Source organism: Suricata suricatta, chromosome 2, assembly GCF_006229205.1.
Source record: "Suricata suricatta isolate VVHF042 chromosome 2, meerkat_22Aug2017_6uvM2_HiC, whole genome shotgun sequence".
NCBI lineage: Eukaryota > Metazoa > Chordata > Mammalia > Carnivora > Herpestidae > Suricata > Suricata suricatta.
The window spans coordinates 12,895,606-12,920,455 of NC_043701.1; the positions used below are offsets into that span (position 1 = coordinate 12,895,606).

The window sequence follows — 24,850 nt, forward strand, 5'->3', positions numbered from 1 at the left end:
CATCCAATTTAGAAAGCAGAATACCTTTTAATATCCCCTCCAGCACCTAACACTGGCCTTTGCAAAGAATAGGCACTCTATGAATATTGAATGAGTAAATGAACAAATGGACGAGGGCAGCCAGTGGGGTGGCATCCAGATCTCCTTAGTGGTAGCCATATCACCATGCTCGGCGGAAGAAAACAACTTCTAATCAGCAGAAGCTAAGAGAATGCCTCTAGGCTACACTTCCAACGAATTCCCAGCACAACCTTGAACCTACACATTCAGATGAATTGTGGTTGAAAACCACAATCACACCCGCAGAAGGGTTCTCAGATTTGTTTCACTACGTGGATCATTGGCACATCTTTAACAGAAAGGTTTGTGCCATATTCTACCCCACCTTTTACTCCAGGCTTCCTTCCTTCCTTCCTCCTAAAGCCATCATGAAATAAACCCCGATCTTGCCCACTCCATTCCGGTCATTGACCCTCAGCCAGGCCAGCCATCTCAGCAGGTGGGGTTGACGGCTACAGATGCATCACAATTTTAATTATCTCCGTACTACCTTAACCACCTCACACTCACTCCTTTGGGTTAGGTCTTATGAAAGCTAAAAATGCTATCTGGAAAAGTAATCCAAGAAAACAAGATCACCTTAGCACAAACCAGTGCATCAAATTTTTGACAGTCAGGGGAGACTGTGAAGAAAAAGGTGGGTCTTAGCAAGAGTTACGCAGGCAGGGGAGGTATCGGTGTGATACCACATTACGGGGGTTCGTGTTCTCTGCTTGGCTTGCTGCAGAAAAACCACTGGAGCTCTGGCAGGTCAGGCACAGAGCAGTCTGTGGGCACCCTCAGAAATTTACAACATCCCCAGCAAGGGCTGGGAGGGGCAAGGAGACAAAATGGTTTGCAAAAAGCAAAGACTTTAGAATACCAAGTGACATATGGTGATGCCCTGACGATTAAGTTTCTGTGCGACCAAGCCTTCACAATTCTGGGGATGGTTTCTTGCTAGTCATGACCCCCATGGATGCCAGTCTTGCAAGCAAGAAGCAGCTCACAACAGATTGCACACAGTAAGAGCCTCACACTGGCTGGGCTCAGATGAGGATGCAGGGGAAAGAAAATGGCTGATGCTGCAGGGGACCTAAGCTTCTAATGTCTGGGATGTTTACTTCATTAGGCTGTTTTACATAACACCAGCCAAAAACAGAAAGAAAGAAATAGCTGGAGGGAGTCGCTAGAGTTCAGACCTGGATTCTAAGTCTCAGATTCCTCCAAGGCCAAGGTGGGACCCCTAGGCAGCCCATTTCTCCTAGTTGGCTACTTTGTCTACAAAGATGCCAGTACACTGCAGAATGGGCTCCTGGGAGGAAACCTCAAGCCACTCTCTGAGGGGCATCACAGCAGATGTGAATGAAGACGTAGTTGTCACTGTTACAATTACCGTTATTTTATTTTTATCCCAAACCCCTAGACCTACCACATTCATCTTGTGATCAGAGATGGCTGGGGAAAGAGGGACCAGAAATTCAGGCAACTCCTAAGCTTGGAGCCCAGAGGCTTGAATGGGAGGAAAGTCCAGACGGTAGATGAGCAAGCTAGTCCAGGAGCTGCCAGAGCAGTCCACTGGGAAAGGAAAAGCCAAATGCCATCAGGCAAGGAGCCAACGTAAGTCCAAGTCCAGAAGGCTGAGGCCAGCAGGGAAGAGCAAGTAGCAGCCTAGGGCACAAGAGGTGGGCATGACCTGGGAGTGATAAGAAGGAGTCAAGCAGAAGCAGAAGGGAGATTAGGGTCCAAGGGCAGGATGCGCTAATTATGGCAAGAGGAGAGGGTGTGGAAGAGGCCAGGGTAGAGGGGATCAGGTAGGCCTTGGCCAAGCAGACCTAAGGGTTCTACACTGAGATCCACACCGGAGCAGCAGGACAGACTGAGCTTCTCACCAGACACCAGCCTGGGTGGTGGTTGGCGCCCCAAGACTGAGCTAGCCTACAGGTCCCAGCCATGGGCAACCTTGGGACAGGGAGCCAGGTGTGTCCCTCGAGGCTCTACATTAGACAAGACACTTCCGTGTTTTTATTTCTTCTCCCTTTCAGCACATTCACTGAAATGTCCTTGCTTGTTTACAGTCTCAGGCTCCACCTGTCTGTCTGTCTGTCTCCCATGTGGCCCTTCCCTTCTCTTGGTCCCTTCCTCTTTAACTACAGATCTTATTTCTTCCAATCCCACTTTGCAGAGTGACTGTGTAAGTGTGTTTGCTGTTGTTGAAGGAGCGCCCTCAGGAGGATGGGGGAGCAGGGATGTAGGAGATCATTCTTCCTTCTCTCTCCCTCCCTGGCCAGCTGGAAATGTGCCGTGTGACCATCCAATCTAATTAACTGAACTTCCAGTCTTGACAGAAGGAGGCTTAAAAAAAAAAAAAAACAAACAAACAAAAAACCTCTAGCTTTCTTGGCTCTTAGCCTCTTGAGAGATAAGGGAAAGGATCTGATTGCAGGGAAGTGGAGTCCCAGCTCCCTGATTCCTGCTGCCAGCAGCAATCAACTGTGAGCTGAAACCTCCATCTTGAAAACCCTGAGTAGATAAAAAACCCTGAGCACACGAGAACAGAGACTCAGGAATCCTAGGGCTCAGGCCGGGTGGGAAACTCAGCAGCAGCAAAGCAGAGATTAGAGGAGGAGAAGGAGTGGTTCTTCTCACACCCTCCACTGGGCACCTTCCCTGCAGCCCCTAGACAGGCTCCTCCTTGGTGCCACCTGCCAGCCTCCCTGGGGTCGCCTGGGGCAGGTCCAGCCTGTCCCCGCTCCTTCCTGCAGAAGCACCGATCTCTCAGTGATGTCTTCTTAGACCCTGCTCCCTCGGCCTCCTGGCTCTCGGGGCTCTATCACAGGCCACCGAGGCTTCCCTCCCTGCCACCTCCCCTGCCCTGCCAATGGCCACCTGCAGCCTCTAGCTATGCCAAGAGGGCATGCCAAAGGGACACCAGTGGCACACAGAGCAAAAGGCAAAGCCGCTTGGGATGGCTTCAGGGACCCCTGGGGGCTGCAGGAAGACATGATTCTCCCGACAAGGGCTGCAACCCGAGACTCAACTGCAGACCATCAAAAAACTGTGGGGATGCTTTCCAGTGAGAAGAGGAAGTGGCTGCGTTTGAGGTGCCAGCCTGCTAACCTGATTTTGTCATACTCAAAACATAAGATCAGACGACACACCCAGAGAGTGGCACTAGCCAACCACGTCTCCTGCAGACACTGGCCCATCCTCACGGGCGCGGCCACATTCATTGTCCTCCTGCAGCCCTTGAGGTGGGTGGAGGCAGGAGGGTCTGGGTCAGAAGGGCAGTGTACCTGGGGCACATGGGGGCCGGACAATCGCCGCTCGGTGTCCCTGGAACCTAACGGGAGGGCAGCAGGTAGATGGAAAGGCAAGTAGGCTGCCGCGGGCAGACAGCCAGGCCTGGGCAGAATGAAGGCACAGTCCCAGTTCTGGAAGGAGGTCTGCCTTCTCCTGGGGAGCTCTGGCCAGCGTGGGAAGGTGGCCATGGCAGGAAGGACAAGCACACACAGTACCTCACCGGTGGAACCTCAGAGACCACCCCAAACACACACACACACGTTTGACTCTGGCCCTTATTTGCCACAATGGCTATTATCTCTTTCCACTTGGATCTATAAACCTAGTGACCTACAAATCATTTTATTCTTTTACCCACTATTCACTTGGCCATGAAGTGAATGAGCTCTCAGCCAAACAGTTAAGCCTCCCGCTGTTGGGGTTCCCTGTTCAAAAACCACAACATAGTTTTAAGCCAAACTGTGCTGTTCCTATTTGGAAAAAAAAAATTCCCCACTCCAATGGGTGATAACCACATGCAAAATCCTAATGAAAAATGTATAACCCTGGCTTAACCAAAATCCAAAATATTTGCCAGTTATTTCAGAAAAAAAGAAACTTAACTTTCCACCTGTGGCAAATATTACTACGGTGAAAAGTTATAGAATGTAAGATATTGTTGTCAAATTTCAAAATGATAATCAGCCTAGTATCAAATGGAATTATTTCGTCCCATTTGCAGAATGAGAGTACAGAACTCTCTAATAAGAAATCAGAGTCGGATTTTTTTTTTTCATTTCCAAAGCTTGATCATAGGGGTTTGCCAGTCTTGGTAGTTTCTACCTTGTTTCAAAGGGGGCTTATGAGCCCTCTTCCCACTTCAGATCAATACCCGAGCTTTGAAGATTAAAAGTGACATTAACTCTCCTTCCCCATTATGCCGGCATCGCCAATTATACTTAGCACTAACTTTAGATATTACGGATACTCACCTCCCCTCTGGCTTAAAATAGCCGTCATCATTCTCTGCCTGCTTAATAATAGCCCATTAGGCTACCGTGTGAAATAGGCTGATAAATCCCTCACCAAAGAGTATCCTCCACTTCACCCACCACCGGATGCCAAAAACTTCTGCCTATCAGTTGCTGAGATAGCTTTTATCAGTTAAAAATAGATCTGTTCACAAGCATACACTGTACACTAGATTTTGCAGAACCCAACGGCACCACACAGTTTTGGAACAAGGACCCCAGAGACAATGGACTCAGAGAAGATTCCACAGACCATAGCATTAGCCTCTTCTCTCCGTCTTTGCCAACACTGTGGAACAATTTCAGCGGCGCTGCAGTGGGTCATCTGTTTGAAATCTATCTACTACGTGCAGCCAAAAGCATCCTTCCGGTTTCCCTCAAAATGCATCCATGCAGTTTACACTAAAATAATTCTCCTTCTTGCTGAAAACCACTCACCAACTATCTTCATTGTTTAAAACAATTATGCTGTATTGTAATTATCACACTGCCTTGTAATTATTTGCTTTGTGGATGTGTCTCTCCCCCTCCCCCCGCCGCCTCTACCTCCAGATGTGAGCTCTCTGGAAGAGTTCTCTGTGGTCTCAGTACCCACTACGGGGCTGGTACATAGAAAAACCGAGTAACAGGTTGAACTGAGTAAATATGAAGTGAAGCTGTGCCAAGCACTTCTTCCTTCTCTAATTCTGTTATGAGCCCCATAACTTAAGTTATATTCAAGTGGTTATTCAACGTGGCTTATCACGAATCTTGAACATCTACCATGGGCTTCTGTTACAGTAGACCAAGGTAAAGTAGAAAATAAGCAATCATTTTCAGATATTTATATATTTGGCTCTGTATGTGCCTACCTCCAAAAAAGAAATTAATAACCGTGATTACGAGTATGTCTAAGGCAAACCTTACATTAAAATTAAGGAAGTATGCAATATGCCTACCTCAATATCTAGTATATGGGAGCTCTCTGTCCCCATGTTCTGGTTAGTGTCTCTAGTAACGTCAAAGCTTGAAGGCAACAACTTGTTGATGCCTTCCCAACCACTGATACCTGCCCATCATTTCAGGCCAGTGGCAGTAATAATCATCCAGACACCTGGTCACAATCTCCCCACCACTCCCAAAACCAATGAATCATTGCTCTGGTTTTATTTTACTTACCTCTCTCACCTCCCTACAGTTGTTTGATTAAAGTCAAACTAACAAGTAGAATATACCCAGTGGACCCCACTCATCCACAACACTGAAGGAAAAAAGAGGTCTTCACCCTTCTACGTTGACTAAACAATTTAACCAACAATAAAACACCCTCCTTCGCACACAAATGTAAATTGGATTTTAGCCTTGTGACCTTATGTGGGGGGAAATGCTGCAAAAGGAAAGAACCAACAAATTCAAGAGAGGCAGCACGGAGCTTACTAACAGTGTGAGATGTCATGAAGAGATGTCAGCAGCAAACAAGAACATCTCTGACAGAGACAGGCAGGATATCCCCATGGAACAGAAAAATAAAAATAGGCAACCGTTTGCTCATTAAGTCCTCCTCCTATCATGATTTACGTCCCAAAGGGTCCCTGACAAAGAAACTCCCTAAACAATGCAGGCAGATTTTCTGACCTCTGCTGAATCATCACATGTGAACTGGGTCCCAAAGCCTCTCATTCGTGGGGAAACAGAAACACATACGTTGAGGAGGAGATCCTACCCCTCAGCGACCCACCTCAATGCATCTGCCAACACTGCGTGACACGCAACCCCCAGCTGGCCTTGCCAGGTAGAAAGAATACCACGAGGGATTTTGCAGGTTGCCATGATGATACCCCAGGCAACTTGGAGACAGGTTCAAGTTAGATCCCAGGAGGCAGTTTCATTAGGCAGGTGAAATCTGAAACACCTACCCAAGTAATGAAGTAAGATTACTAATCATTGTCTGTTAGTTGCTTTTTGTTTCTTGGGTTGTTTGGGGGGCATTTTTCATTTTTACTTTTAGAAGCAAACTCTTTAAATCTAATGCAATCAAAGCCAACAGAGGCAATTCTGAGCCCCAGGCGTGGACAGTTTAAGGAATCACCATCCTGCTCTGAGACTGTCCAAAGGCCAACAACGTCTATCCATTTGTCCAGATCAGGCTGTTGATGGGTGTCCAAACCTCTGTGACCTCCAAAGGTCATCGCCAAAGAAAGAAACTCAGGTGTACTTACGAAGGGCGTGCCACTCATCCTGGCGGATGGTCTTCGTGATGTTGAAAGTGAGGTTCCTGGGGATGGTGGCTGAGGAGTAGTGGTATTTGATGTACGTGCATCGCTCAATTTCTCCTGGCAAAGAGAGACAGGAAATCAAACATTAATGAGACAGGAACCACGTCTGGGGCAGTTTCTGGGATCCATATTTCTGTCCTGAGGAGAGAGACTGGTTTCATATCGGGCCTGGTGATACCTACAGTTTAGACAAGGCAGGAACTTTGACTCCAGAAAGTAATGTCTACTCTCCAGAGAGCAGTACTGAAGTCAAACACTGATTTAGATAGGAAAAAAAATACCTCTCTGGCATCATTCAGAGATGGGAAGAGCCAAAGTGTAGGCCAATCCCAACTTGCTAAGAAAGTAGTGTCCTTGGTTCTTTAATCTTAAGAAAATCAATTTTCAAGTCATTGGAAGAAGTTTCACATCAAGAGACAGTAATGGGAATGCCTGTTCAGTAGGTCAAGCGACCGCGACCAACTTCAGCAAGGTCATAATCTCCTAGTTCGTCAGTTCGAGCCCCACGTCAGGCTCTGCACTGGTGGTGCAGCGCCTGCTTGGGATACCCTCTCCCTCTCTCTGCCCCTTCCCCATTTCTGCATGCTCTCTATCTTTCAAAATAAATAAAGAAACTTAAAAGAAAAAAAAAAGAGGGAGAGAGACAGTAACAGTTTGTACCCAGGGACCGATACAGAACAGGCTTTGCCTCAATGATGTCCTCTGTGTCGGTGGCACACATGGCCTCGCAGAATGGGGAGCCAGAGGCGCCTCTGCCCTCTTCTCTGCCCCATGCCCTAACCTCGCCTCTAAGTACAAAGCACTCAAATCAAGGTCCATCTCCTTGCACCAGCCTCTTCTCAAGCTTCCTGGAAAAAAAATAGGGCTCCTTAACACACTCAACACTTGGTCCAATAGAACCTTTACTGCTAAGTTGGCATGCATGCTTTGCTAGTCAAATTATCAAAATAAGTCTACATCTTAGAGCAGAGTTTCTCAAAATGTGGTCCTGGGACCATCGGCATCCTCTGGGAACTTGCTAGAAATCTAATTTGCTCAGCCTACCCCTCAATCTGCTGAATTGGAAACTCAGAGGTAGAGCTGCAATCTGAATTTTAATAAGCCCTCCAGGTGATTCTGTCGTACCCCTATGTTTGAGAACCATGGCCTCTGAGACTCGAACAGGTATTGACTCCTAACCCCACCAAGTTTGCAGATTCTGAAAGAAAGGAACAATTAGGAGCTCCTTGCTTGTTACCTTTGCTCTCCTGCAGGCACGTGGACTGATGCTTGCATATCTGAGGGATATTAAAACCCAGTGTCGGGAGATCGTAAAGAATCAGGAAAGAAGGGATTTTTAAAGGTTAGGGGTTTTAAAATTTGGTTTTGCACCCGAATAGATTTTGATGGCAATCCATTTTGCACCTCACTGATTTTTAATTTATAAGTGGTGGCACCTGATTGAATTGTTTGACCCCCCCAGCTCACTGTCAGCAGGGAGCCTGGCAGTCGGTGGAGCACGATCGTTTAGAACGTGCCTCTCCTGAAACCGATGCCTTATCATAAATCATATCCAGGCAACTGCCCAACTGCCAGTTATTGGCAGACACACCCCTGACGGGACAGACGCTGCTCAAAGAGGCAAAGTTTGGGCAAAGGGTTGCACACGCTTTTCCTTTCATTTTTCACCTCCTCTGCCTTTGTCTCCTAAGCTTATAAATGTCCTGAAGCCACTCACATATGGCCCCAGCATTCACCCTGACCACATCCCCACCCCGTCTCCCTTCTTCCCTAACCTGCTATTTTGCTGTGCCTCTTGGAAAAGCGATATCTCAGACCGTCTCAACTCATGCTCATACCTACACCCGCATGCTCTACTCTCCATAAGTCTCCACGAACAGCATCACCTCCCATCCATTCTGCACATACTAAGTCCCCCAACCCTCCCCAATGCCCTCCGAACCTCTAGCGGGGTCCCTTCTCCCTGACATCCATTGGTCACCAAATTCTGTCAGTTCTACCTCAGAAATGTCCCTGGAAGGGGCACCTGGGTGGCTCAGTCAGTCAAGCATTTACTTTGGCTCAGCTCATGATCTCAAGGTTCTTGAGTTCAAGCCCCATGTCGGGCTGTGTGCTGACAGTTCAGAGCCTGGAGCCTGCTTTGGATTCTGTGTCTCCCTCTCTCTCTGCCCCTCCCCCCTCTCAAAAATAAACATTAAAGAAAGAAAAAAGAAAAAGAAAGAAATGTCCCTGGAAGCCAGCCCATCCTCTGCATCCTCACCCTCATATAACTCTACCGTAGTTATATGAATATGACGCCCCAGCTCAACAAACAGCCACATTTACTCAGGGCTTACTTGCGGGAAAGGCTTGCCAATTGCTTTGTACATAAACCAACAGTTTCCAACTTTACTCACATCATGGCACACACAGAAGAGATTTGCGCACGGCTCCCCAGGATAGAGATGCAGCTGCCTGGGCCCTGTCAGCCTCCCTGGGAAGGAACCAACCTCCCCAACCCACTTGTAATCCTGCCCGTCTATACTCATCCCCATGGCAGAAAACTCTGTTATGGATACGGCCTTACTTAATCCTCAACACCACCCACTTACATAGGTTCTCCTATGATCATCGGCACAATATGATCCTATTTCTCTTTTTTTTCTTTTAAGTTTGTTTATTTCTGAGAGAGAGAGAGATAGGGCATGAGTAGGGGAGGAGCAGAGAGAGAGGGAAATGCAGAATCCGAAGCAGGCTCCAGGCTCTGAGCTGTCAGCACAGAGCCTGATGTGGGACTCGAACTCACAAACTGTGAGATATGACTTGAGCCAAAGTCGGACGCTTAACTGACTGAGCCACCCAGGCACCCCGATATGATCCTATTTTCAACAAATGAGAAAATGGAGGCTCAAAAAGAGAAGGCGACTTGCCCAAGGAAATAGCAGTGCCAGGATTAGAACCCAGAATCGCCTGCCCAAAGCTTCCCTCCACGCCACTGCTGGGCTGCATTCCAGAGAGGAAACTGTGGTCTCTTTTACACACAGGATAAACCTCAGGCTCCTCAGGCAGGAAGTGCCCACCCGGTGGCCTGCCCCGAACCAGCCATATCCGTCAGGACTCTGCACCCGATACACAGCTCTCAGAAGTGGCCAAGACGGCACCTGTGCCTGGCAACAGAGGAGCAGTAGCTGTTGGGCCAGGACCCTTTTCACCGCCCCCCTCCCCCCGCGCTCCTGCCCTACTGTGCCAGGCACGCTGATGGGCTGCGATCCAGCTGTCGACATGCCTCACCACTCCCCCTCCCACCAGATTATGAGTTCCTCAAGGGCAGGGGCCGGTCTATTCCATTCATCCCTATCTCCCGGGCCCCCAGAGCAGGGTGAACACCAGTAACGCGCACTCAGAACAAAGGAATGAACGCTATGTGGCGCCCTCTGGGACACCTCAGTGGGCACAGAACCCGACTGCTTCTGCTCTGTGCAAGGGACGAAAATAAGTAAGGCAAATCGGAATATAATTGAAGGAGGGGACTGTCGCAGAACTGAGTCTACAGCAAACACCTCTTCCCTTTCCCAACAACGTAAAGAGAGGTTTATTTGGTCACAGTGAGGTAGAAAAAACCCATATGTGCACGGAACAGCCTCTCGCTGCACTTTGCAAATGTAATCCAGGGGGCAACTAGGTCAGGGACAAGAATGGTTTCCCATGCTTGTTTTAATATTTCTCAAGGTCTATTTATTTTTGAGAGACAGAGACAGAGTGGGAGTGGGGGAGGAGCAGAGAGAGAGGGAGACACAGATTTCAAAGCAGGTTCCAGGCTCTGAGCTGTCAGCACAGAGCCCGATGCGGGGCCCGAACCCACAAACGTGACATCAGGACCTGAGCCGAAGCCAGACACTTAACCGACTGAGCCACCCAGCACCCCTGTTTTTGTTTTGTTTTCAAGAAGAAAGATGAGAGGGAAACAAAGGGTCAAGAACTGTGACAAGAACCCCCCCAGTAACTACTTGAACAAACGGAGATCTGGCCGGAAATAGCCAGATTGGGGCCCGTCCCTAAAGTCTGAGACAAGTATCTGATTTCTTGGCTAAGATCAGGTTCGCTCAGACTCAAAACAAACTCAGCCAGCAGCCACAGGCTCCAGGCCGGCCACAGCCACCTCCCTCAGTCTCCCTTGCCCTCAGCCCACCCGGCCACCTGACACCTGGCAAGAGCGGGCAGGAGGCAAGGGCTGGCCTACAGGCACTGCAGGTGATCGGCCAGACAGCCTGACTGCAGCTGCCCCAGCGGCCCTGCTGGAGGCCTCACTGTTTGCTTTGCTTCAGGGAAGCAAGCCTCCTGTCTTTGACAGCAATTAAATTTGAAAGACTCAAATATTGCCCAAGAAGAAAGGCAAAATATTTATCCGTGTATCTGCAGGTCCTGTCAGTGTGCTGGGCTTTTGTAAATACAGGCACCATCTGGGCACCAAATTCGTGTGCCCAGAATGTGGGCTTCCCAATACAAATAGGTTTTCCTGCAACAATCCAGGGGGGCTACCTAGGATGCAGCAGAGAAGCTCCTCCCAGGAGAGAAGGTCAAAGCTGTCTTCCCGACTCCTACGTTCCAGCGCAGAGACCTCAGCCTGGGTACGGCAGGGGCACCCTCAGGAGTGAGGTCACTGTAAGCCTTTATCTGAGATGAGCCTTCTGAGCTGGTGACCTTCCAATCTGCCACACTGGGCCCCCAGACAGACAGGATACCCAAATGGGTAGTTTCAAATGAGTTTCAAGAACGGGAAATTTACAAAGCTGAGTACAGGGTGTAAACAGGCCAGCAACGGATGGTGCAGGGACCTGGGGCTGGCAACAGATGGGGGTGGTAGAACCCCAAGCCTGGAGAGGCACTGGGAGTCATCACCAGAACCTAAAGAGCGGCCGTATGAAGAGAGGTGATGTGACCTTGGGCAGAAGTCACAGCCAAGCTGTGGTGAGGTGACCCAGGATAAACACACACCTCTTCCTCCTCCCTCCCCTAGTAACTGAATCCGCCAGAAGCTGGAAGGGGTGGGGGGACCAGAAGCAGAGAGCAGGTGCGAGAGGGGGGATCCAAGGCATCCAGCTCACTCCCCTGTTTTCTCTTTCCTCCCTTGCCCCCCTCAATCTCCCTGGGCCTCTCTCCTTCTAAAGCCATCACTTTCTTACCCCAACACCAGCCGCCTCCTCCTCCCCTCCCCCTCCCCCTGCCAGGGAAAGCCCAAAGACCAGGAAGAGTGGGAAACTGTTCCTATCTTTCTTCTCCATGTCTACTCCTTTAGGACCCAAGCCCTAAGTGTGTTTTAACTCACATTAAGTCCTCCGTGCACACAGTCAGTGCTAAGTACTAGTTATTACGTGGGTTGCCTGGGTGGCTCAGTAGGTTAAGATCTGACCCTTGATCTCAGCTCAGGTCATGGTCTCATGGGTTCATGAGTTTAAGCCCTGCATCAGGCTCCTCACTGACAGCATGGAGCCTGCTTGGGGACTCTCTCTCTCCCTCTGTGTCCTCGCCTGCTCACGCTCGCACTCTCTCTCTCTCTCTCAAAATAGATTAAATAAACTTAGAAAAAAAGATTATTAGTTATTACTCTCAACTGCTACCCTAAGACTACTTACTCTAAGGGGACAACGCCAAAGGAGGTCAGAAATTACAATAGCAACTGACATTTCCATCACGCCTTGTACATTCTATATACACACATAAATACATAGATCTATAGATTTATATATAGAACGAGAGAGAAAGTTCCACACACAATAACCCTCACAAGCTGGCACAGCAAGAGCTCTGACCTACATTGGACATACGAGGAATCAGACCAGGGAAGGGAGAGGCAGAGACGGCACGCCAGCACGCACTTCTGGGCTCCAGTCACGCCTTTCGAGGACACCAGTGGATGGCTTTTGTCTCCTGTGCCTCTGCAATCAGCAAGACCTGGCTTCCTGGGCACTTGAGGGAGGCTTATAGAAATTAAGAAAGACTCTGCTTAAGCAAAGTGATTTTTTTTTAAGTTTATTTCTTTATTTGGAGAGAAAGAGAAAGTAGAAGTGGGGAGGGACAGAGAGAATCACAAGCACGCTTCACACTGTCTGCACAGAGCCTGATGCGGAGCTCGAACCCACGAGAAGTGAGGTCATGACCTAGCCTAAGTCAGATGCTTAACCAACTGAGCCACCCAGGTGTCCCAGGCAAAATAATTTTAGAGATGACACTGGGATCCACCCCCACTCCATCGAAAATTATCTTCCCTGAATGAGTGCCATAGTGCTTTAAATTCTTCCATGAGAGAGTCATTCCTTTGGATCAAATACTGTTCTAAGAGAGCTTTAAAAGGGGCTGCCCCTCCAGGTCATAATCTGACAGTTTGTGAGTTTGAGACCTGATTCAGGCTCTGTGCTGACTGCACGAAGCCTGTTAGGAATTCTCTCTCCCTTTCTCTCTCTGTCCCTCTCCTGCTTACACATGTGCTTTCTCTCTCTCTCAAAATAAATAAACTTTAAAAAGCAGGGGAGGGCCTAGGTGCCTGGGTGGCTCAGTTAGTTAAGTGTCTGACTCTTGATCTCAGCTCTGGTCATGATCTCACAGTTGCATGGATTTAAACCCCACTTTGGGCTCAGTGCTGACAGCGTGGAATCTGCCTGGGATTCTCCACTCCTCTCTCCTCGACGTGCCTTTTTCTCAAAATAAGCAAACATTAAAAATTTTTAAATAAAAATAAAAGGAGGGCCTCCAATGGGTAGCAAGGAGTCACCAACACCGAGGTAAATGGCATGAGCAAAAACAAACCCACAACTTCAGGGGGCAGGCTCGAGGAAAGACGGAGACATGGGAATTTCCTCACGTGAAAAGTGCGTGAGTGGTCCAGCCACTACGGAAAGCAGTATGGTAGCTCCCCCCAAAATTAAAAAAGAATACTACCATATGACCTAGCAATCCCAGGTAGGTATTGAAGGAGTTGAAAATACTATCTTTTTCCATGAATCACTTTTTAATTTTTAAGTAATCTCCACACCCAGCATGGGTCTCAAACTCACAACCCCTGAGACCAAGAGACACATGCTCTGTGGACTGAACCAGCCAGGCGCCCCTGAAATCACTACCTTGAATAGACATCTGTACGCCCATGCTCACCGCAGCACCAGTCACAACCACCAAGGCACGGAAACAACCCAAGTTCCCACCAGTGGACGAATGGACAAAGAAAACGTGAGAGATGTATGCATGTATGTATGTATGTATGTACAGCCATAAAAAAGGAAATCCTGTCATTTGCAACCACATCAATTGGCCTTCGAAACACTTTGCTAAACGAAGTCAGACAGAAGAATACAAATACTATAGGATCTCACTTATAGGTGGGTTCTAAAATCACCAAGCACATAGTAACAGAACAGACTGGTGGATGACAGAGGCAAGGGGGGATGAGTGTTACTGAGTGAAGGCAGTCAAAAGGTACAAGCCCAGTTACAAAAAACTTGGAAATACAATACACAGCATGATGACTCGCGTTAATGATGTATATTTGAAGGTTGCTAAGAGTAGATCTTAGAAGTTCTCATCACAAGAAAAAACTTGGCAACGACGTGAGGTGACGGATGTTCACTAGACTTGCTGTGATCATTTCACGATATCTACATGTATCAAAGCAGCACGTTACATAACTTGAACTCATATGATACGGATATTGATCATATTTCAATAAAACTGCAGGAAAAGTGGAATGAGGCAGGTTGGGTATGTGACAGTGAAATGCATTTAGGAAAAGTTGGGTTAAACGTTTAAATGGTTCACTTATTGCAGAATGTTAAGAGAATCCTAATGCATGTTGTGACTCCCGTACTCCCTCTAGAAGGGACAGCTACGGCAGGCAGACTTTCCCAGATTCTTTTCACCCCAAAGCTTTTTGTATTCAAAGAACAGTTTCTGCCACTGAACTGTGAGCTCATCACAATCAGAAACCGTGCCTCTTCTTTACACTTTTTCCCCCGGGGCCAGGAAAGCAGCTGGCGCACAGCAAGGACCTCCATATACATTTGGATGAATGAAGCACGGAGATCAGGATCTGTTACTGATCAAATGATCTATAAGGTAAATGAAGTCGTTGGCTCTGAGTAACTGCTGGCCTCCCCTCAGAAGCCACGTCTGGGAGCTATGGGCAAAGCAACACCAGGGTCAAGTGCCTATCTGGGAGCCGTGTCTGCACCATCCCTTGTGGATCTCTGTGGACAGAACCAGAGCAGGGCCTCGGGGCACCCTCGGGGCACCCCAGATGCCCACGGCAGCCACAGTAGGCACTCCCAGGAAAGCAGACAGCACTCACCAAGTCTCCCTGCCTCAACACGCTCCGCAAGCCCACTTAGTCCACACCAGGCCCCTACAGAAGACCAGGAGGTGAGAGCAGCCCTGAACCAAGGGAGTGAGAGCCAGAGAGCAAATGCCCCAGCCCCCAGGGGGGGAAGCACAAGACCCACTCTGCACAGGACGCAGAGGGACCACAGGCGGGGCTCACATCCGCAGGCAGCTCAGGACTGCCCACTGCCCGGCTCCTCCTCCCTCCCGTTTCCCGGGAACTTCCCCAGATTCCTGATGCAGGCCGTACTGTGGTAGCGGGACTAAGAATGATAACCTCAAAGGGTGTTGAGAATGTGGTTTATACACTTGAAAGGAGTGTGGATGGTATTAAGTAAAAGGAATTGGTCTAATGTAATCCTGAAGTCACCTTCCAGGGGTCGCACTGGCACCTAGGGCCTCAAGGAGGCTCTTCTCTTTCTGTCTCAGCTTCTATATTGTGTCCTTCTCTTGATATTTAGGCCCCCTAAGACGGTGGGGGGGGGGGGGGCTACTGGACCACTCTGGAGGGTCCACAGCCTTCCTCCCCTGCAGCGTTTCTTCTTTGAGAGTCTATTCAATGCCCGCCACGCAAGAATGCTCCTGTTTCATCCCAAGTCGGCCTCACAACAACCCACTGAAGCGAACACTCCAGTGATCGCCCCGTTTAACCGGAGGAGACAGTGAGGACAGACGAAGCCCACCCCCCAGAGCCCCTCAGCCGCCGGGAGGAAAGCCAGTGGCTCTCAGTGGGTGCAGAGCGCTGTCACAGCTGCAACGACCCACTGCTGGGGTCACCGGGAAGAAGGGCTATTGTGCAGCCCTAGTGTCTTATAGGTGGACGGGACCCATGCCTTCCCCAGGGAAGGAAGAAAGAAGGGGAAGAAGGACAGTCACACATGTCTTGTCTGCTGTTCCTCTTTCTCGGGGCCAAGTGTGAACGCCCCAGCCTCAGCCTGTCCTGGCCCCAGCCTTGCGGGCTCGCTCACGGGTCTGCCACCCCACCCCCTCCCCAGGACTGACCACCCCTCCTCCCCCTTCTAGCCAGAGGCCTGTGCTCTGTACTTAATAACTGCAAAAATTAAGTAGAAACTAGAAACACGTGGAACAAAAAGTGAAAACCAACATTAAAAAAAAAGGATGAAACCACCTAAAGCTTTAAGCCTTGACCTCTTTTTTAAAGGGCATTTTTTTTTTTTTTTAAAAAGACGACCTCTTAGCAAGGAGAGGAAGTGGGGAGCTTTCCCCGGAGCGTGTCAGGAACACCGTCATCGGATTATTAGCATGGTCCATGTTGAGTACCTCAGCGGCCACCAGAGTGGGGGTAGAGGGTAGGGAATTCACGGTGTGAGATCAGAAGCATGTCCCTGATGAAAGGGTGAGGAAGCAAACCAGCGACACTCCACAGGGGTTCAAGGGTTCAAGGAGGGCAGACCAGTGGAGTACCCCACCCCCCCAGTCCTGTCGGCAGGTGGGACAGAAGGGGCCAGGGCTGACGACACCCCCTGGGGACCGCAACCAACCAGCAATGCTGGCAGGAGCTCTGCCAGTCTGGGGGCAGCTCATCACAAACCCCGGATGTCAAGAAACCCCACCCCCCTCACCTCCTCGCAGCGCCTTCTGCTCCTCCCAGATGTTCGGAGCCCAAGGATTTGCAAGGCTTGTGGCTGCTGCTGCCTAGCCAGAAAGGTTTTTCTCGAAACTGAGGAAAAGGGTTATGTTTTTGTTTCTCCTGCTTTCAAATGCAATCCACTTGGTGTGCTTTGTTTTCGTGCCTGTGGGATTGGCACGGCCTTTCAATGTTTGTGTGCACTGCACGGCCAAAACTCCTAAACATTTCATTCCTTCCGTCCATGTTACATAAATGTTTATGAGCAGTGTTGGGGGGCAGGGGGGTCTCTCGGATTCACGCCCAGGCAATTTCATTCTCAAAATGCCTGCTCCCATCTGCCCGCACCCCAATCATCCCCCAGCACACTTCCGGCCCCTCCCCTCACCCAGGGCTCAGCCACCTTCAGCTGGCTACTAACTATAACACAGTGCTTTGTATATAAATCATATATTGCTTTAAAAAAATTTTTTTTAACATTTATTTTTGAGAGAGAGAGAGACACACACACACATAGCATGAGAGGGGGAGGGTCACAGAGAGGGGGAGACAAAATCTGAGGCGGGTTCCAGGCTCTGAGCTGTCAGCACAGAGCCCGATGCGGGGCTTGAACCCACGGACTGTGAGATCATGACCTGAGCCAAAGTTGGACGCTCAACCAACTGAGCCACCCAGGTGCCCCTAAATCATATATTTCTATCTGCAGTAATAATTTTGAGAGAGACAGGCTTGTGTTTTTCATCTTTGTACTCCCGATGGCCAAAATGGTGCTTTGAGGTATTATTATTCGTTTTAACAATAGCTTATGCTCGGGGCACCTGGGTGGCTCAGTCAGTTAAGGGGCCAACTTCAGCTCAGGTCATGATCTTACAGTTTGTGAGTTCAGGCCCCTCATCAGGATCTGTGCTGACAGCTCAGAGTCTGGGGCCCGCTTGGGATTCTGTGTCTCCCTCTCTCTGCCCCTCTCCTGCTTGCGCTCTCTCTCAAAAAAAAAAAAAAAATTTTTCAAAAAAAACCCACAATAGCCTATGTTCAATACAAGCTTTCTGTGTATTAGGCACTCTACAAAGGACCTTACCATGCATTATACCATTTAATCCTAAAAGTTACGTCCTGTTGTCATCCCCATTTTGCATCCGAGGACTCAGAGGCTCAGAAAGCTCTGCTGCCTGAGACACAAAGCGGTTAGGAGGCGTAGCTCAGGTACAAATCCATCCGACACGATCACAAGCGTGGCACTCCACCCCACGTGTGAAGAGAAAATCGTGAAAAACCAAGCTCTTCAGAAGTAGAGACCCTCCAAGGTTTTCTATCAGAGACAAAGCCGGGAGCCTGGGTGGTTCAGTCAGTTAAGTGCCCAACTCTTGATTTCAGCTCAGGTCATGATCTCACGGTTCGTAGGATCAAGTCCCTTGTCAGGTTCTGCCCTGACGGCTCAGAGCCTGCTTGGGATTCTGTCTCTCTTTGTCTACTGCTCCCCTGTTCACACTCTCTCCCTTTCCCCGCTCTCTCGCAAAATAAGCAATTTTTAAAAGGGGGGGGCACCTGGGTGGCTCAGTCAGTTAAGCATTCAACATCAGCTCAGGCCATGATCTCAAAGTTTGGGAGTTCAAGCCCTGCGTCGGGCTCTGTGCTGACAGCTCAGAGCCTGGAGCCTGCCTCAGATTCTGTGTCACCCTCTCTCTCTCTGCCCCTCCCCCACTCACACTCCACATCTCTCTCAAAAATAAACATTAAAAATTTTTTACATAAATAAAATAAGAAAGAGAAAGCAATCTGGGTAGGACTATCGGGCCTGCCGGAAATTCACAGCCCTGATTGGCCCACCGCCCCAGGCCCACTTCTGCATCTTGGCCACCTGAGTAGCATCCACCCCATCAGCCTAAGACACGTAGCCAGAGAGAGAACAAGGCCAGCCTGACTCGGCCTGTTTGGGCTTTCCACATCGCAGTCTCCTTGCGGATCACTCAGCCGCCATCTGGTTCATAAGCCCTTTGGACAGTTTTCCAGAGCTCCCTCGAGTTCAGCTGCTCATCTGGGATCACGAATCCTGACAATCTCTCTTTATTGAAAAATCTGGACCCCGCTCACCTACCTCCGGGCTCCTAGCACTTCGGGTGTCCCCTCTGGCAGTCCGGTCCCCCTTCTCGAACAGGATGGCCCCTCTGGGGAAACTCCCCCCGACCCCAAGTCCACCATCATCTGGCACTCACACTTCGATCAGGAACGAGAACGGAGGCCGCCCTGCCGGGTGACAGCTGTGTGCCTCTCACGTCATAACCGGGATCTGGTGCCCAGTCACCCCACTGAGCACGGCGCCTTCTCTGCCGCACCTCCATTCACTCACTTACTTTATTGAGTGGCTAGCTTCCTTGACCAACATCTAAATAGCACCAAACACGTCACAGCCTCCTGAGCTAAAAGGTCACTTCATCTTTGGAGTGTGGGGCTTTGGCTCAGGTCATGATTACATGGTTTAGGAGTTCTAGCCCCACGTTGGGCTCTGTGCTGACAGCTCACAGCCTGGAGCCTGCTTCGGATTCTCTCTCTCTCGCTCTCTCTCAAAAATAAACATTAAAAAAGATTTTTTTAATAAATAAAGGTCACCTCCTCTTTAGTACAGTCATCAACTTTTTATACTAATTTCCACATTCCTGGGTTCTGAGTGCCTTTTCCCCCCAGAAAAGGAGACAGGGCTGAATCTCTCAGCAAGTTTCTGACATGGCATTTTTTAAATGGCATTGCACAGGAACCCCCTCACGAAGGGGAATACAGAACAGGCGTCGGCGTGCTTGCCCCACACCGCCCGCCTTCCTGTGAGGGTCTGGCTGCCGCTGGTCCCCATGTGCTCATATATTTTCCAGCTTGAAGCGGGCTGCCTGGGAAAGAAGGAGAAGGTGAGGTATGGCTTTAAATCACCGCTGAGGGTGTAGTAAATAACCCGTTCCCTTATTCCCATCACAGCCCTAATAACCTTCTAGAAAGTTCAGAGCCCCAAGCCTCCGCTGCCCTCGCCATGCCCCTCCCCCACAGGGTGCAGACACCCAGAGCAGGCAGCGCCCTCCTCCAGGCAGTTTCGGCTGCTGGAAGGATCATCAATCTCCAGGCTCTGACAGACAAACGAGGCGAGGAGGAGACCAAGTCTGGTTTCTCACTGGAAAACAATGAGCTCATGCTCTCTCTCCAGGGGCCTGGGAAGTGGAGACAGTCCTCGAGATGGGGAGACAGTGATGGAGACCGGCAGGAGTGATGAAGGATGGGCAGGCGAGAGGGAGGAGGCCAGGCTGGCACTTTTTTAATGTCACTTTTGATAAGAATCCCCAGCTTTCAGGCCAGAGGGAAACATCCATTTTCTTTAAATTAAGGATCCAGCGCGAGGCAGTTGTCCTAAAGGGGAGGGACAGCGAGAAGATAAACTAGTCGGAAATTCTTCATTCCTGCTCCTTCAGAGGAAAGATGATCGTTCATGAGTCACCAAAATTGCAGATGTCACAGCAAAAATGGCTCTACCTTTCTCTGCCGGGGCTGCTCAGAGTTGGGGTTCAAGATCGGTTGCACGGACAAAGACCGTGGGTAGCTTTTTGGATGGTGGATCTGCAACCCCCAATGTGCGTCTCTGGAAGGCAAAAGGCCAGTCATGTCCTACAAGCTGAACCAGTTAAAAGAAAAAAAAAATCCAGACAGCTGCCCAGATGTTTCTAAACAGCTAAATGAAGGCTTGATTTCAGCTAGGGGGGGAGAAAATCCCGATTACAGAGTTTTCCCATTTTCATTTGAAAAGGGAGTTATATAATCCTGATTTTCTTTACCAGTTAATTCTGAGCAACTGTGCGTGTGTGCACGCGCGCGCGCGTGTGTGTGTGTGTGTGTGTGTCCCTGAATATCTGTGTGTGAGCATGTGCATATTTGGGGCAGGAATGGAGAAAGCTGGGTGATAGAGAAGAAACCAAACCTAGATGATTATTTCACTCTTCAACTTGCTGTGTGTGCCTTAGCTAAAAATTGGATGGAGACTAAAGATCACAGAAACAAAGTAGAAAGCCCCCAATAAATTATTTTTTCTCTATACCTCTATTTTACAAAAAAAAAAAATCTTTTTATACAATTTTTCTAATGTTTATTTTTGAGAGAGAGACAGAGAATGAGAGCAGGGGAGGGCCTGACAGAGAGGGAGACAGAATTGGAAGCAGCCTGCAAGCTCTGAGCTGTCAGCACAGAGCCCGAAGTGGGTCTCCAACTCACAAACCCTGAGATTATTACCTGAGCTGAAGTCAGGTGCTTAACCAAGTGAGCCACCCAGGGGCCCCTCTCTATTTTACAAAATTGATCATTTTCTTGTTTAACTTAAATGGCTTGGCTAGAATAGAGAAGTGTTAACTTAGCCTGACTCACTAGTTGAAATAAAACTCTAACCCAAGTATGAAAATACGAAGACAATTCTTCACTCTTCTGTGCTATGTCCATCAGCACTATTGCTGTTGAGAGCCTGGGCCCTGGAGCCAGCTAGCCTGGGGTTAAATCCTAGCTTTGAGACTCTCTGGTGTATGATCAGGGCCAAATTAATGAAGCCCGCTGTGCCTCCTCTTTAAAGGGATAGGATACAAATACCTATCCCCTCAGGGGCGCTGTAAGAACTGAGTAAAGTAATATAGGTAAAGCACTTAACTCCTGCTACAACGGAAGCTCTCCACAACTTTTATTGTTGTATCTTCAGCCATACTATATCCACAGAAGATACACGTTTGTTATACGGGTCAGACGCCAGGTGAAGTTTTTTTAAGACATGCAGGGAGCACATATCTGGCATGTTTTTGATAGAGAAATGCACATCCTAGGACAATGGCTGCCAGCGGCCCGTCTCCTCCTGCCTTCTGTGCATTCCCAGCCAGCTCTGGCATGCCCTCCACCCCCACCCCTACCCCAGCTCAGGGCTTTTCCCATAAGCTCCGACCCTGGTCACACCCTCCTGCCCTACTCCTGCCTCAAGGATGGACGGCTCTGCCTCCCACATCCAGCCCCCTCTAACACGGGTTATACCAGTGACCTTCAACCCATCCACCCCACCCCACGTCTGAGACCCTCACTGACATGACGACAGACACATCCCTCTGCACAGCACCAAGTACAGTGTGACCACCCATAGCCAGACAAGTAGCCATGTGGACAAGCCTTTGACCCTTGAGGACGGCACTGCTTAGTGTCCCCTACCCAGAATCTGACGATGATGGGTCGAAGTCAAGGTGGAATTTTTCTTTTCAACTTTCTGGAAATGCTGCCCCACATTCTACCACTTAATCAAAACAGAAAAACCCAACCGAGTCAGAGAACATCAATGTTCGTTAGAGACTTGGGGGGAAAAAAAGCTTTCAGACAGGTGCCAGGAGAGTAAATGGTTACAAACACTTGACCAAAATCAAGACACAGGAGATGTTGATGTCTAGTGGCTCCCAATCATGCCCCCTGGACAGACTCCTGCACATGTGCCAAGGAGGAGAAGTGCACCAGGATGCTCCGTACGGCACTGATCAACCTAAAGGTCCATCAAGTAGGAGATAGGAAAAGCAAATGTGGTTATATTTGCACAATAGGCTATTCTACGATAGTTTAAATGAATAACCTAGAACTGTGTAGACCAAGACAGAAAGAGTCCTCAAAACATAACGCTGAGTGAAAAAACAGAACTATAGAGTTCCGCCTACTGTATCTACACCATTTTTTGTATTTTGAGTTTTTTCTCCTATAAAATATAGTCCTTTGGGGCCCACTGAAGAAGAACATAATCACATTTCAAGAAGGAACCCACCCATTCCCTTAACAAAAACCAAAGACACATCATCCAAGTTCTAATGGCAAGAGACCCTCCCAGGGGGCTGGGCTCACCTCCCGCAGATCTTCTCCCAGAAGCACCTCACAAATGCCTGTGCACCCCACTCACCTCCACTAGCACACACAGGTGCTGGACCTGCAGAGATGGATGTCAAGTAGGACAAATGAGACAGGGACACAGGAAAGCACAAAGGATAAAGGACGCGGTGAGCATCATCAGTGCTGGAGAAGGGGAGGGAAGGTCACGGATGGCTGAGGACAGGGAAAGCTGGGGAAAGGAAGACGGCCATGTTCTTCAGCTCGCTGGGATATAGAACATGGGGGGAAGGGGTAGCCTGGGGCCAGCCACTGTCCAACGAGCCCACGGCTGACTCAACAGGAGAAAACTACTCCAGACCCCGAGCTTGGTGGGGTCCCACAGGCAATCATCTGGGTTGATGCCAGAGTACTGGAGTGGGAAGGAGGGAGAACTCAGGTAGGGGGCTGTCCTGGTTGTGCAGACACCAGCATGTAGCCAGAGTACAGCTATAGACATGGACGAGGAGGACACATTGGAGCCCTACTGGTCTACACTGGCTTCCTGGCCCCTTGGATTTGACCTGCTCCTGCAGCGACAGGTGCAGCATCATTCTCCCTACACATGGGGCTGGTACCTCTGCTGCAGTGCATAGAAGCAAAGAGGTGGTGAGTGGATGCCCTCTGGGACCCTAGGCATCCAAAATGAGTGAGCTGCGAAGAGAAATCATCCTAATGGAGTAACCCAGTCCTTGCGAGGCCACCCAACGCCTCTGTAAGTACAATGAACATTGCTCCTGGGCCCCTTGGGGTTTGCACTCAAGGCTTCACTGAAATCAGCAGCTAGCACACAGAAGCAGAGTGAGATGAGACAGACAGACAGCTGTCTCTTAGGTAGTTTTGCGAGGCCTCAAGGAACCACTCCAATCACTGCAATGAAACGGACCTGGCGCAGCACCAGCCTGGCAAGGTGGCTTTCAGAAGGGGACCTAGAATCCAGAAAGCAGAGCTGATGGCAGGAGCATTCTAAAGGAGGGGCTGGAGAGGCACCTGGGTGGCTCTGTTGATTTCGGTTCAGGTCATGATCTCAGTCATGAAATGGAGCCTGGCGTCCAGCTCCGCGCTGGGGGTGGAGCCTGCTTAAGATTCCCACCCCCCTCCGTCCCCATCCCCTACTTGTGCTCACTCATTCTCTCTCAAAAAAAAAAAAAAAAAAAAAAAAGAAAGGAAGAAAAAGAAAGGAAGAAAAACAAAGTTGAGAAAGTTGAGGCTGGAGGGGGAGGAACCTAGGGCAAATCGAAGTCAGTGGAGGGGTCGAGGGGCAGGGGAGCCAGGGAGCAGCGTGGGAATGGAATGGTTAAGAGAGAGCACAGGCAGCTATTACTGGAGAAATTTCTATTCACTTATGTTTTTCTTGCTTAAAGAAGATGGAATACATTAGGATTTTCTAAATAAAGATAAGTAATAAGATAAGTAATAAGACACAAGCCCAGGGAGTTAGTGCTCCAAGTATGCATGATAGCCATGGTTTTGGAACAGAGGGAGACACTAAAGAGCCTAGAGTTTGAGGGCAGGTATGAGGCCATCGAAGCACATGGAAACTAAGCCACTGAGACAGCGAGATAAACACCTGGAAATGAAGGATACCACACAGAGAGCCGCCATTCTCTCTTACCCAAGCTGCAGCAGGCTTCTGCTCCCTTCCCCATCCCCTTAGGTCCCAGGCTATCTGTCTCATGCTTCCTTGTGCTGGGGCCAGCCACTCCCATCTCTCTCCCCCAAGGTAGGGTCACCTATGGCTCCCCAACTCGCCCACTCCAGCCCTACACCCTGACAGCTGTCTCCAGCCTTGCTAACATCTCCAGCTGCTCTCAGTCCCCCTCTCCCACTTTCTCTCCACAAACTTTTCCCAGCTTGTCCCCAGGTCTCTGCATGCTTTAGAAGCCCCAACTCTTTCCTTGTTGCCTAGTTGGTGGGCAATGCAATGTGGTAGGAGAACTTGATCAGAATCCAGAAAACCCAGGGTCAGCCTAAAACACATGGGCATTTACTATTGGGTATGTATTCACCAGCTCAGGTTACCATGACAAAACCACAGACAGATGGCTTAAATAACATTTATTTTCTCACAATCTGGAAACAAAGCCCAAGGTCAAGGTGCCAGGGCTGGTTTCTGAGGTTACATCTCCTCCTGGCTGCCTTGCTCTGTCTTCACATGGCCTTTCCTCTGGGGTGCACAGAGAGGAAGGTAGAGGAGGGAGGGACTAGAGTCTTAGAACAATACCAACTCTGTCCAGTGAGGGCCTCAGCCTTATGGCCTCATTTAATATTAATGACCTCAGAAAGGCCCCATCTCCAAATAAGTCACATTGGAGGTTAGGGCTTCAACATAGGAACTTTGGCGTGATTCGGTTCAGTCCCTAGCATAGTAATGGTGGCATCTCAAGTCAGTAGGAAAAGGATGGTTT

The 24,850-nt window shown here is 49.3% G+C and overlaps 1 protein-coding gene across 1 annotated transcript in view; it reads right to left on the reverse strand.

The window, feature by feature from the left end:
- Positions 1-24,850, reverse strand: part of TMEM178B (transmembrane protein 178B) — a 346,410-nt gene that overhangs the window by 228,968 nt on the left and 92,592 nt on the right. The window contains exon 2 of the mRNA XM_029922516.1: positions 6,551-6,664. Coding sequence (XP_029778376.1) covers positions 6,551-6,664 — 114 coding nt within the window. The remainder of the gene's footprint in view (positions 1-6,550; positions 6,665-24,850) is intronic.